At 26.8% G+C, this 15,033-nt stretch overlaps 1 protein-coding gene and 1 long non-coding RNA gene across 3 annotated transcripts; both read right to left on the reverse strand.

Moving 5' to 3' along the window:
• Positions 1-4,804: 4,804 nt before the first annotated feature.
• Positions 4,805-6,013, reverse strand: LOC136078362 (uncharacterized). The gene is made up of 3 exons (XR_010637764.1): positions 5,825-6,013; positions 5,336-5,626; positions 4,805-5,192 (listed from the first exon to the last, which is right to left on the reverse strand). It is a non-coding gene; the product is annotated as an uncharacterized LOC136078362 (long non-coding RNA).
• A 188-nt stretch (positions 6,014-6,201) lies between these two features.
• Positions 6,202-7,812, reverse strand: LOC136078361 (uncharacterized). 2 transcript variants are annotated; one of them, XR_010637763.1, is made up of 3 exons: positions 7,712-7,812; positions 7,432-7,496; positions 6,202-7,268 (listed from the first exon to the last, which is right to left on the reverse strand). XR_010637763.1 is itself a non-coding variant. In XM_065794069.1 (3 exons), the coding sequence occupies exons 1-3, from the start codon at positions 7,775-7,777 to the stop codon at positions 7,108-7,110; spliced, it is 321 nt and encodes a 106-aa protein (XP_065650141.1). In that variant the 5' UTR covers positions 7,778-7,812; the 3' UTR covers positions 6,963-7,107. The 2 variants fall into 2 exon arrangements, 1 of the variants encoding a protein (XP_065650141.1); XM_065794069.1 differs by having other exon boundaries at positions 6,963-7,268; positions 7,432-7,525.
• Positions 7,813-15,033: the final 7,221 nt, after the last annotated feature.

The raw sequence follows: 15,033 nt of genomic DNA on the forward strand, positions 1-15,033 counted from the left end.
ATGCGATATCTGTATTTAAATTTACATGAATAAGATAGTAATAAATAACCTGTCTAAAAGTGCTTGGATCTGTCATTGATTTATTCATATGGGCTACCACAATATTTTTTTCGCTTTTTATCCGTGTAATTGCAGCCTTAAATTTCGGCATTTTTGTAGACTAATAATATATGTAAACTGTATTAAAGTATAACACTTAGAGTCGTGGGCCAGGGTGTTTTAGTGAAGAGGAGGAGGGGGGACAAAGTTTCGAAAATCCGACCCATGAAAAAAACCGAGGCCCATGATAGTTTAAGTTATGAATTAATAAGTTCCATTAGTTCCTTCGAAAAGTTTTGTATTTTAATCTACGTTGCAAAGCAAAAGTTGCAAAACAAAATATATATATATATATATATACATATATATATATATATATATATATATATATATATATATATATATATATATATATATATATATATATATATATATATATATATATATATATATATATATATATATATATATATATATATATATATATATACATATATATATTTAAATAAATATATTGCAAATAAGTTTTGAAGCGAACAGGTGCGTTTTAAAGTTATCATAATGGCAAAAAATTTTACATCAGCACAATTAAAAGAAATAATTGAAATTCACGAAAATACCATTATAAAAATTTGTAATGATCGAATTGAGATTTGTTGGAATCGAAGTGAGCGAAAATGAAACTTGGGAGGAAAGCGAGGAAAAAGTTAGAGAAATACTCAGAAATTAACTTAAAATTCAAGAACACTTTGTAATTGATAGAGCTCATCGAGTAGGGAAAAAGTATAAAGACCATAGATATATAAATTACCAAATTTCCATAGATATAGATAGATATATAAATTACCATAGATATATAAATTACCAATTTCAAAGCCATAATTTTGAACAAATATAACAAACTTAAGCTTTGGAACGAGCGATTGTACTTAAATGAGGACTATAGTGAATATACCACCGAGTTACGAAAAAAACCTTTTAAAGACGCAAAAGAATTGAGAAGCTAAGGTAAGTACGCCAAAGTGATTTATAATAAATTAATCACGCGTGACGAAATAAAAAAATAAAAAAATGAAATAAGAAATTGTTATGTTTTGCGCATTATAACAAACAAAAATGTATTCTAATCAAACTAAAAGTTTTGAATCAATTTTTTGCTATTTTTTTCAAACTGATGATTTTTTAATTGATGATGAAAAATCAGATCCAGATCAGATCCAGATATTTTAACGGAGCTGGAGCTCTAAAAAGTAATTTCAATTACTTTTATACTAACGAAATAAAAGAATTTCTTGAACCTGATAATTTAAACGCTTTGCACTTAAACATTAAAAAAAAAAGCTTAAAAAAAATTTTTTGATAATTTTTGTAATTTAATAATTGAGGAAACTTTTAAAATTTTTAACGTAATTTGCTTAACCGAAACGTGGTGTAATGATAATGATGTTTGTACTAATTTTAATTTGCAAGGTTTTTATTTGATACCATAACCGCGAAAAATTAAAAAACGCGGGGTTTGCTTATTTACATAAAAGAAAATTAACAATTTTTTATCAGGCATAACATAAGTATTTCTGACAACAATATAGAGGTATTAACCAAAAGACCAAAACATTTTACTTAGCTGTTGCTATCGGCCACCATCTGACGTAATTGAAAATTTTAGTACATTTCTATTTCACAATATAATAAAAAAATGCAAGAAAATCTACATATAAGGAGACTTAAATCTCTTAATCTTAAAAATTGCTTCGAATATCACGTCATAAAAAAAATTAAAATGTTTTGTAATGCTTTATTTGAAATCGGATCCATTCCCTTAATTAATAAACCAACTAGAATCTCTTAATCAACAACATTTCTTATAGATAATATAATAACCAATGATTTATTTAATGAAACTATTCAAAAGGGCGTAATTAAAAACGATATCTCACTAATACTAACAAAATATTGTCACATACAAACCAATATCACATTAAACGTATTTTTAATAAAACAAATATAACATCATTTAAGGAACAATTATCTTTACTACATTAGGAACATATTAATATTCTAAGTTATCTAAACTTAGTCCACAACAATTTTTTTAAATATTCTTTGAAATATACGAATCAAATTTTCCACAAATAAAAATTAATCTTAAACCAAAAAACAACAAATCACCATGGATTACCAAGGAACTAAGAAACACTTCAAAAAATAAACAAAAACTATGTATTAAATATTTAAAATCAAAATCAGTTGAAAGTAATACTATTTATAAAAATTACGCAAAAAATCTTTGAGTGACAAAAAAAAATCTTAAATATAAATACTATTCTAATTTTCTAGAAAAATATAAACTAAATTCTAACCGCACTTAAGAAATCATTCGAGAAATTACAGTCAGTAACAAAACAAAAATATCTTTTCCCAAAACGATTAAAATAAACAAAGAGTTCTTGATTAATCAAGAAAAGATAGCTGCTGAGCTAAATAAATATTTTGTATCTGTTGGCCAAAACATAGCCAAATTCAACCAACTAATACTTTTGAAAAATATCTTACTTTCTCCCTAACATCGCATCTTAACTCCTTTGAGCTAACTTTTGATGAATTTGAATGTGCTTTTAAAATGCTCAAACCTAACAACGCTGTTGGCCATGATATCAATGGAAACATTGTTATTAATTCATGTGATGTCTTAAAAAATATTCTTTCTAGGATATTTTCATGTTCCAACAGACAAGGAATTTTTCCAAATCAATTAAAAATAGCAAAGGTTAAATTAATATTTAAAGGAGGAGATTTAGCTAATATTAGCAATTACCGTCCTAAATCCATTCTTTCCATTTTCTCAAAAGTTTTAGAAAGAAATTTTTATAATAGAATATATAAGCACCAATTAAATAATGTCATATATATCAACCAATATGGTTTTAAAAAAAATAATTTTATGGAACATGCAGTTATCCAGTTTTCAAGAAGTATAACTGAATCTTTTGAAAATTCTTAATATACTTTGGAAGTTTTCATAGATTTAGCAAAGGCATTTGATACCATAGATCATGAAATTCTTATAAAAAAAGTTAAATATTATGTAATAACTGGTAATGTTCTTAATTGGATTACAAACTATTTAAGTAATTGCAAGCAATATGTCTATGTTGATTCAAATTGGCATAGAAATTTGCTTGATATAACATGTGGAGTACCCGAGGGATCAATATTAGGACCCTTACTATTTCTTATTTACATCAATGATCTCTATAAAGCCTCAAACTTAATGACCATTATGTTCGCAGATGACACTAATCTGTTTTTATATCACAACAACATAAATTATCTATTTGAAAGCATGAACAACAAACTAATTAAAATCTCTGATTGATTTAAGACAAATAAATTATCTCTCAATATTGATAAAACCAAATGGATTTTCTTCCACCCTCATTTTAAAAAACACTTACTGCCAAATGACATGCCTTTGCTTTTTATTGACAATACTCTAATAAAACAAGTAAGCTTTACCAAATTTTTAGGCGTTTATACTGATGAAAATCTCTCATGGAAAAAACACATAGAAAATTTGGGCAATAAAATATCCAAAAGTTTTGGAATATTATATAAAACAAGAAATATCCTGAATAAGCACACCTTAACTTAACTATATCATTCATTTATCATTGCCACCTAAACTATGCAAATGTTGCGTGGGGTAGTACAAATAAAAGTAAACTTAACCTCTATATCATCAACAAAAACATGTTGCACGCCTTATTAATTTTAGGGATTGTAAAACAGTTTGTAAAAACATCTCCTGAACCCTTTCAAAGTTTATTTACTTTGAAAGAAAAGAACAGATATATCTTAAGAAATGGTAAAGCTATTCGACAACCTTCTTACCGTACAAATTTTGGAAAGTTTTGTATCTCGTTTCGTGGAGCTTTTCTGTGGAATAAGATAATTTCAAAAAATTTTGATATTTTTAAGAAATATAGTAATCCCTCCTTTAAACTAAAACTAAAAAATTTTATATTTTTAATTGACAAAATATTTATGTTTTTTTAAAATTTTGATTTTAAGTTTTCTTATTTTGTGTTTTCCAGAAAAATACTTTATTGTTAAAGTTATTATATATTGTAAATATATATTGTTCTTATGTACTAATTCTGTAAATTTTTTTTTGAATAATGTTGTATAGATTAGTGAAAAATACTTTGTAAAATATATTGAGTATGAGCGTGTATATTTATGTGTATATATGTATGTGTGTATGCACCTGTGTGTGCGTATACGTGTATATGTAAATATGTGTGTGTGCGTATGTATGTCTATGTGAATATGTATGTGTGTATGTGTGTATATGTACACAGTAAATAAAAAAACCGTTATATTTTTAAAAAACATAACGGGAGTTTTCCTCGCACAAAACGGTTAATTGCCGTTATGTTTAATACTTAATGTATGAAAATAACATAACGGTTTTAGCGTTATGTTTTTTCATAGCAAAATTACCTTGAACATAACGGTTACATAACGCTAATTAGCCGTTATGTGAGAGGAAAACTCCCGTTATATAACGCGTATTTTACCGTTATGTTTAAAACCTGATATAACGGGTATTTATCCGTTATGTTACCCGTTATGTCAAATTATAATTATTTATTTTAAAGTAGGTTTTTTGAAACGCATGATTAATAGCAGAAACTGCTAAATAAACAAACTAACCTTGAACATTTTTTATGTTTATAAAAGTTAAATTAAAAAATAAAACAAATTTATGCAGTTTAATTTCCTTATATATTCATTTTAAATTATGTTTCATTATCGTGAAAATTATTTACAAAATAATTGAAGAAATTAACTTATTAACATTTATTAATTCAAAAATACTTCACATTGCTGTGAAAAGATTGCGAAAGAAAAATGCATTTTTTAGATGTATCTTGAAAAAAACCCAGAAGCTGCCCAAAACAAGATAGATATGTCAAATCTAGCAAATAATAAACGGCCATCAAAACAACCACCATTTCACATGTACTGATTAAGGGCTAAACATCCATCTCGACACCTCTACGACTCCTTACTCCATATTCCGTTTTATTATAGATAACTTGTGGACCATACAAGCTTGGCACTCTTAAGTATTCGTGTATTGAATCACACTAAAATATTATAAATGCAAAATAAGTATTGCAACCATTAAAAAAAAACTATTATTAATACATTAAATGGATTTGAATCAATGTTAAGTTTGTATTTTATAGAATTGGCTTAATACCAAATAAAAAAAATTAATAAAACTTACATCAACTTTCATAAACAACTTATCAGTTGTCTTCTTAGAAATAAGTGATTTCTGGAGCAGCATTAAACTTTCAGTATGGGTTTGCAAATCAGGAGAAATCCAAACCAACATCTTTTGAATCTTAAGAGACGAGTCTTTCAAAATAGGGTACAAACGAATCCCTTCTTCCAGCATCAATTCAGGAGCATATGTAACTCTTTTTGGAAATACACTATACGTCTCGTTATTAAAAAGATGTCTGTTTAGAATAGACAGTGTTGAAAGTGATGGCTTTTTCTTATTAAATTCATTCTAGGTGAAAGAAAGAGTTATTTAGATTCTTTATTTTATAGCTATTTAATAAAATAAAGTAACGAGTTGACACTTAATATTAATTATAATATTTTTAAATTTTTTGCATCTAAGTTTACTTAATTAGACTATAATTTCTGATATTAGAATTAGAAATCATTTTTATACAAAAATTAATAAACACAGAAAAAATCTTACTACAACATCTTGTAATAGCTGTTCTTTATCTACAATTGTTCGGACAAAATTGGATTTACTGCTCGGCTGCTATTATTGATGGAACTATTTACAACAGAAAAATGAGGAAATCACTTTTCCTTTAAACTATGACATTTACTAAATTGTCTTTGGTTGATAATTATTAGGCAACTTTTTGAACAAGAAATCCTAACAGAAAATTAGAAAATTAAATAAATTGAATCAAACAATTTATGTATGCAGCAACAAATTTGAAAATCTGAAGTAAAATATAAAAACAATGGAAAAGGAAGGAGATCAAAAAAGTATATTAAAATAATAAATATTACAAATTTTAATAAAAAAAAATATTATAGTATCAAAGACATGATTCTTACCCATTTATGGCTTTAAGAAGGATATAAAGAAATGCAAGTAGACTTTAACTTATTTAAAAAATATTTTTCATAACAATATTCTATTTTTGATATTACTATGATTAGGTACATGCAAACAACAAAAAGCTAATAAACAAGACATTAGCTCTCTAGATATCACCTTATCTTCGATAGAAAATTTGCTGCTCAGAAATAGTTTTATGTGAGGTGGAAAAAAATCAATGAGAGTTTGTTTAATTTCACCATCAAAAGGGATTCTTTTAATCTAAAAATTTATTATCAATGTCAATATTAAAAACATAAAAGGAATAATAAAAAACATTTAGTTTCATCTTGTGAAAATTGACAAAATAAAACATTTACAACTACTAAAGTCAGTGGTGTACACTGGATTTTTAGATGTTTGAGTCTTGACACTTACAGGCATTGTGTGAACTCCAAACTTTTGTATGTTTATGCTTATATCAAAAAAGAATGTTTTGCAAAGAATTGGGGTGATTGGAGCTTGGGAACAAAAAAACCTTAATTTTTGGGTGCACCCAGCCCTTAATATGGGAGCAACAAGTTTTTAAAATATTATAGTAGTAAAGAACATTGTTAAGCAACATACAAATACAGCGAACTCCCAATATCTTGAGCCTCCAAGGGACCAAGAAAATAGTTGAATTAGCAGCATCATTATATATATTTAATAATTGAAATGTAATATCTATATACCTTAAACACTTTTAAATTTTGAAAAACAGTTTTCACATACAACTAAACCTTCATGACCATGTAATTTAAGATGTGATATCATTACATATTGTTTACTTGTTTGAAAACTACAATTAGAACAAGATAAAAAACAGAATCAGAGTGACTATCTACATCAGAAAAAACAGCTTTACCAGGAGAAAATCTCCTTCAACTTTGAACAAAAATGCTGAGCTCATTATTTTTTGCTAAGGATGCAACTTCCACTTCCAGATTTTGTTCATTTAAAATGGCAACAAATGTTTCAGAATCAACTTCACATCCATTCCACATGATGCCACTTATATCACTGTCACCAAACTTCTTAGAAGCTGAATAAGTATAATTTTAAATTAAATAGCTCAATCATTGTTTTTATCATATGTAATTTTTTAAATATTATGAAGACAAAAATGAACTGTGAAGAACTTGAAGATTGATTTTAAAAATTTGAAGGTTGAATAAACAAGAATGTGCATTAAAAAATAAGCTTACCATTATTTAAAAAGTCTGCAATATTGCTATTACTAGCAAGAACAATTTTTATTTCACCAAGATACCTGACAACAATAGCCTTTATCATTTTGAACTATTAATTATTGTAGAAATCAGTAATGCAGTTATTATTACTTAGAAAACTTAAATTATACAAATGGTATATTTAACATTAATTAACACTTGCAATATAAAATAAAATAAATTTTAAGCACAGTAATATGTAAAAAATAGTAAGTATTAAATAAATAGTAGTAAAGAACATTGTTAAGCAACATACAAATACAGTGAACTCCCAATATCTTGAGCCTCCAAGGGACCAAGGAAATAGTTGAATCAGCAGCATTGTTATATATATTTAATAATTCAAATGTAATATCTATATATATATATATATATATATATATATATATATATATATATATATATATATATATATATATATATATATATATATATATATATATATATATATATATATATATATATATGTATATATATATATATATTATTATTATTATTATTATTATTATTATTATTATCACTAATTACTAAATAATAATAATAATAATACAAATAAATATAAATACTAATCATTAGCAACCCAAATGTCGTTTAAATGCTTGAGAAAATATGAGCGTTATGTTTTTTGCTGTGTATGTATGTATGTATGTATGTATGTATGTATGTATGTATGTATGTATGTATGTATGTATGTATGTATGTATGTATGTTTGTATGTATGTATGTATGTATGTATGTATGTATGTATGTATGTATGTATGTATGTATGTATGTATGTATGTATGTATGTATGTATGTATGTATGTATGTAGGTATGTATGTGTATATATGTATATATGAGTGTGTGTATGTATGTGTGTGCATGTATGTATTTATGTATGTATTTATGTATGTATTAATGTATGTATGTAATATGTATCTATGTGTTTTATTTGTATATGTCTATGTGTTTACTTGTTTCATACAAATGTTCTATATGCACATATGATGTTATGTATGTACATACACGTAAGTGACTAGTATGACTTTCAAAGCTAACCAGCTAAAACAGCTGAAATTATTCGAAATTGCTGCACGTGGGTCAAAGAAGAGCTTTTACGAATTACCAAGTGGAAAATATTCATCATATGACAATAAAAATCTTGTAATTAAAAATTCAACAAGACAATCGTGATATACTAAACAATATTCAACAAAGACAATCAATGATACACTTAAAAAAAATAAAAAAATAGGAATTAATCAATTCAATAATGTATTTGCAGAGGTGTTTTACAACGGTTAAAGAAAATAATAATTTCGAAGAAAAATGAAAATTCGTCAAGAAAATTGTGCTATACTGAAAAGAAGATGCAGAATTAACTAAAATAAAAAATAAAAAAATCCAAAGAATGATCCAAGTAAAGCCTACCATATTTCAAGTTAATTTAAGGAAAACTTCAAATACTATATTTATTACCAATAAATTATGCGATAGTCGCATTGTATAAATTTACATTAACTTTTATTGACGCGTCAAACTTTAGCGGTTTTCATGACAAGACCTTTAAGTTCTTTATTTTTATTTAATTTTCAATCAATATTTTAACATAATATTCAATCGTAAACTTTTTAACTTTATATATTTGCATAAAAATTTTCATGTAAAAAAAGAACAAAAAAAAAATTAAAAAAATATATACATATATATATATATATATATATATATATATATATATATATATATATATATATATATATATATATATATATATATATATATATATATATATATATATATATATTTATAAATATGATTATCATAAGTATTTACCTTTGATATTAAACGATTTCTTTAATTGGCAATTTTATTTTGGAATTAACTTCTAAATAACTAATATTTTATTTTAAAACCAGCAAACGATTTGCAAAATTTAAATTTAAAAGTGTGTAACATTTAGTGAAAATTTATTTGCTTCTTAAAACGATCGCGCTTTTTGAAAAATCGTTTATTGGTTGGCGTAGTTTAGGCCATTAAAATATTATAGCGTCTGTATGATATTTTGTGGACAACGACATATTTCCGTTAAACAATCAGGTCTATGAATTATAAAAAGACGAAAAAAATTAAAATGACAAGATTTGCGGTTTCATAAAATATAAACGCTTGTAGTAAAAAAAACCCAGACCATTTTTTTTTTTAATCTTCTTAAAATCACAATCGCTTGTCCAAATTTGAATAAAATTTTAAATAAATACGTTTTTTAGGTGAAATATACATCATGTTTAATAATATGATCTGTTCTGATTGTTTATTAGCAATTTTTCTTAATTAAAAGCTTTTCTTGGTCTGAGTTCTAGTCTTTTTTTTTTGTTAAATTGATGGAAATACTGTATATATATAGTTAATATACGTCAGAACCGATTAGAATTAGGATCTATAGTGGGTTAAGGCACTTTTTCAAAAGATTTTAACTAAGTTAATGTTAACGCCGATGAGCGAAAGTGATCTAAAGATTCCAAAGCGGTGTTTTTTAGATTCACCATTAGGGGTAGTGAAAAGGTTTTAAAAATTATATTAAAAAAAATAAAAGTTTCTTTTAATGTTAAAAAAACCTGAAGCAAAAAAAGATATACCATCTAAAGCTCTTGTGTGGGCATAATACGCTGACAAAATCATGCTAATTTCAAATAAAAGAATTTGAAGAATTTGTAAATCGTCTTAACTACACCGAGTGGTTACTTTATAAATTCGAAACGCGATATTTTAAAATGAGGCTACAAGACTTGGAATAAAACACGTTTGTAATTAACAACCTAGTCAAAAATTAAGACTTGAAATGTAATTTCGCAAGCCATTTTTAAACCAGAATACTTAAGATTTGGCAAAACATTATTTCTAACCTAGACGCTGTAACTGCAACATTACGCAACTCAAAATTCAAAAAAAAGCTAAAATTAACCTACCCTAATATATATATATATATATATATATATATATATATATATATATATATATATTATATATATATATATATATATATATATATATATATATATTGTACAGTACTGGATAATGAATTAGAAATTTTTAATTTTTGAACAAAATTACGTTTTGAATAGTAAATTTATTGCAAAATAACAGCAATACTTGCACAAAAGTATGTAGGGTATATAACTACATGTACATATATGATAATTAGTTAGTATATGATAAGTGTTTATCATCAAACAGTTTTTAATTCTGATTTAATCCCCCTTTGTTCTTGATGACCTGAGCAACGCGTCTAGGCATACCTCGAATAAATTCGGCAGCAAGTCGTTTGAGACGTTTGTCATGGTGCCATACTCGTATCAAACGTTCTATCAGATCACCTTTATTAGTGGAGGGCATCTTTAAAACTTCACGCTTTAGTTTGTTCCACAATTCCTCTATTGGGTTAAGGTCGGGACTGTTCCCCGACCAGTCCAAAACAGTTATGGCCATCACTGATTTTGCAGTATGGCATGGAGCGCCATCCTGCATAAATATTCCTGTCCTTTGTCCAAACCATTCCCTCATTTGTGTATAAAGTCGATCTTGGATGATGTTTCTGTATTGGTCTTGTCTCATTGTACCTTCGACAATATGAAATCGTCCTGTACCGAACACGGATGTGCAACTCCACACCTTAACTTTGTCAGCATGTTTCACTTTTGAAACTGCACAGGCCTGTAAATCATGTTCAGTGCAACGTCTGCGAACAAAGAGCACTCTTTCCAGCATGGTTTCGATCGACGAATCGTCCGAAAAGCAGACCTTAACAAACAAAACAAAAAATTTATTTGATCATTTTGCTATTCAGCTTTTATTTAACCCTAACCAATAAATATTAATACTTAATACATGGCATTGTTCAGAAAAGGCTTAACAGTTGGTCTGTAGGCCAAGTATCCTTGTTCCACAAGCCTCCTCCTTGTTGTTCTACTACTGATGTTGACATCATAGTGTTTCCATTGCCTTATCAGCTCGGCAGATGGTGATTTGCGACTTATTTTACATAAAGATATGAGTTGATAATCATCTCGAGCCGTCGTCTTCCTCATTCGTTCACAGTTTTTCCTATTCGAACTCAGAATATCATCATCAAATTCAAACCTTTGTTTAATTCTACTGACAGAAGCTGGTAAAATGCTTAGTTTTGTTGCAATATCTTTACTTTTGATTGAAAAACACTGGAAATACCAGGGCCGAGATTGGAAACTTTTCCTATTGTATCAATTAACTTACAGCTATTACAATAAAACTAGTCTAATTACAATAATCTAAAGGAACAATAAAACTGTAACATTTACACAAATAAAGATTGTATACCACTAACATCACACTCATCAAACACATTTCGTACAATTCTTATATTGACAAAATTCATGAAATTATATATAATATTCAAACCGTCACTAAGTAATCAAAACCTCACGTTAACAAACAAAATGGCGTGTTGCATAGATATTTATTTGAATTTCAAAACCTATTCACTTGGTTTTGTCATTTTTAACGTATTTAATATATTTTAGGGGCTATTTGGTATATACTTGCTGAAATAGACAGAAATTGTACAAATTTCTAATTCATTGTCCAGCACTGTATACATATCAGGTGTGGATCCAGCATTTTTTGATGTTTAAGATTACTTCCTGAAACAAAATCCAAAAATTTATATGTTTATATTTATGTCAAATAAGGATGCTTTTCAAAAAAATTGCGATGACTAAAGTCTGGGAACAAAAAAGCTTTAAACTTTTGGCCACAACTGCCCTAAACAAGAGAGCAACAAGTTAATAAAATACTTTTTGTACTATTTTTAAATAAATTCATATGCATACATAAACTTTAAATTTCAGACAATAAGTTTTTATAGTTCTAAAGTTATGGGTATATAAAGCTTGAACCCCACTCAATTTAAGGGGGTTATATATATTTATATATATATATATATATATATATATATATATATATATATATATATATATATATATATATATATATATATATATATATATATATATATATATATATATAGTCTACTTGCTCTTTGTTAGACTAATTTAAGTTCAGCTGTCTCATCTTGTGATCTTAGTGCTAATTTGTAAGTTACCTTCCTTTAATTTGTAAAGAATCTAATAGTCACATGCTTGGCCTTGACCTTTAGCACCTCTTCACACTATCATCATTCTCTTTGTTCTACATTTTTTGTACCAGTGAGCTTAAATATCTTTTTTTTTGACATAAGGTGAAAAGGTTTGAAAAATTTTAAAAAATAATCTTTGAAGTGGTTTTTTAGCGTGTGAAGTTACGCAACTTAATGTTAAAGTAAGCGCAATTTAAATTTTGATTGAACGAGTTTGAATTAAAATCCGAAACATAATGTTATATATATGTTATATATTAGCAAATATATAACATATCATGTATTTTAATTACATGAAGAATTCTCTATGTTAACTATAATTTAATACAGTATTTTTTTTTTTTAAAAAATACTCTTTAAACCTGAATCAAGTTGTTAATATCAAGGAGAAGATTTTTACATAATACGTTTATGTTTTGCGTGTATTGGTAACTTAATGTAAAAACGTGGTCTTTTAAAACATAAGCAAATTTGTTATAACTACTGAAAAAAACAATTATGTGCTCATTTTTGCGGTCGGTGTTGTATTATAAGGAATGATAATGACTTGAGATAATAGTTTTGCGCTTTTTTGTTAAGAGGACTTTGAAATATTAGAGATTTCTGCTTTACAATCTATTTTAGAAAATGTTCGTCCTTTATACATAAAGCTAAATTATATTGTTTCCTGTCATTATAATGGAGGAAACAACTATAGTTTAGCTTTTGGAAAACCTATTTTCAAAGAAAGAAAAAAAGAAAGTGCTACCATGTACTCAATTGACTCGTGTAAGTCGATTTTATTTCAAATAATCAAACATTTTAATAAAGTCAATCCTTTAGAAACAAAACATAAGGGCGGAAGACCACGCAAAAAATGATGTTTAACTAACAGAAAAATTATGTCACATCAAAAAGAATCCTTTTGACAGCGTTAATAATACCATTCAAAAACTGAAACTTCCAATGTCCAAAAATACAATTTGCAGACGGTTACAACTTTCAGGACTTCTAAGTTTTAGAGCAGCGAAAAAATTAATTTATTTCAATGAAAACTTTTTTTGAGATTTTTTGCTTTAATCTAGAACACTGTGAAATATTTTTTAGTATTTCAATGAATATCGAAAGCAACACGCGTTTCTAGGCAACATGCATGCAGACAGAAATTTTTACATATCAAAACGTTGATAAATCTTTCCATCAAAAAACTATTTATGACAAAAAGAAGTGAAACTGCAGTTTATGAGACAATGCACTTTGTTTAAAATGAAAGCGAGTTAAGCGAATTTGCAGGTAAAGCCTTTACCTGAAAATTCGTAAAGCCTTTACCTGCAAACTCCCTTTCTCTTTCAAAAATAAATCTTATTTACTAAAGGTAATTTTTTTAAAAAAGAACCGGAAGTAATGCAGATAAATTCTTTAAAAAAGGCACAGAACCAATTAAAAAAAGAGAGTTACATTTGTTAATGCAAGTGAAGCATACTCCCATACGTGAGATTTATAATGTTTATTAATGTATTTTTTGCCGGTGACTTCAAAAAACACATTTCTTTTTGAGGTAACATTAATAGTTTTTTATTTATCCCTAATTTTATGTTTTTTTGATTCAGGCGCAAATTTTCTCTCAGTTAGTATCCAAACGAAATTTAAAATACTTTTCTTCAAGTTATTAAATTTTTTGACTTTTTAATATTGAATTGGACCACAACATTTATGACTTGTGCAAGTTGATTTTAAATTGATTCAACTAATTTCTTTTTCGTATCTAGATTAATTTAAATCCAAGAGTCCAAGTTCTTGGAGCATAATCTTTAGCTCTTATTTTCTTTGTAGACATTGTAAGCCACTATTTTAATCCAGAATGGCCCACAGGTATTCAGTTGTATAAAATATGGACTTTGAGCATGCTATTTAAGACACTAATTCTGCTTCTGGTTAAAAAACTTTTTTGCTTTCTTTGACGTAAGCGTAAAGTCGTTGTCTTGTTGGAGTATAAAATGTTTTCCCAATCACATTTTTTTAGTTCAGAAAATTGTTATTGAGAATTTTGACATTTACCTCAGAGTTCATAATTCCATCAATAAACTCCAGTTTCCTTGCTCCTGTTTAAGTCATCGATCCCCGTACAGTAGCATTGCCTCCACCAAATTTAATTGTTTACCGAATGCATCTAAATGTGTATGCTTCACATTTTTTCTCCGTACCTTTTGAGCTCCATCTGACTTCACAAAGTTAAACTTTGTTTCGTTATTCCACAAAGTTTTCTTCCAGAATGATACCGGCATATTTACATACTTTTTAGCAAATGCAAGTCTTCGGTCTTAATGGATTTTTGAAAGGAATAGTTTATTGCATAAAATTCTGGCGTTAAAACCTCCCTCTTTTAATTGATTTTGAATATTACATACACTCACTTGTATTCCAAACGTTTTTAAAAAGGCTTTTGGTG

This window comes from Hydra vulgaris, chromosome 03 (genome assembly GCF_038396675.1).
Source record: "Hydra vulgaris chromosome 03, alternate assembly HydraT2T_AEP".
Lineage (NCBI taxonomy): Eukaryota > Metazoa > Cnidaria > Hydrozoa > Anthoathecata > Hydridae > Hydra > Hydra vulgaris.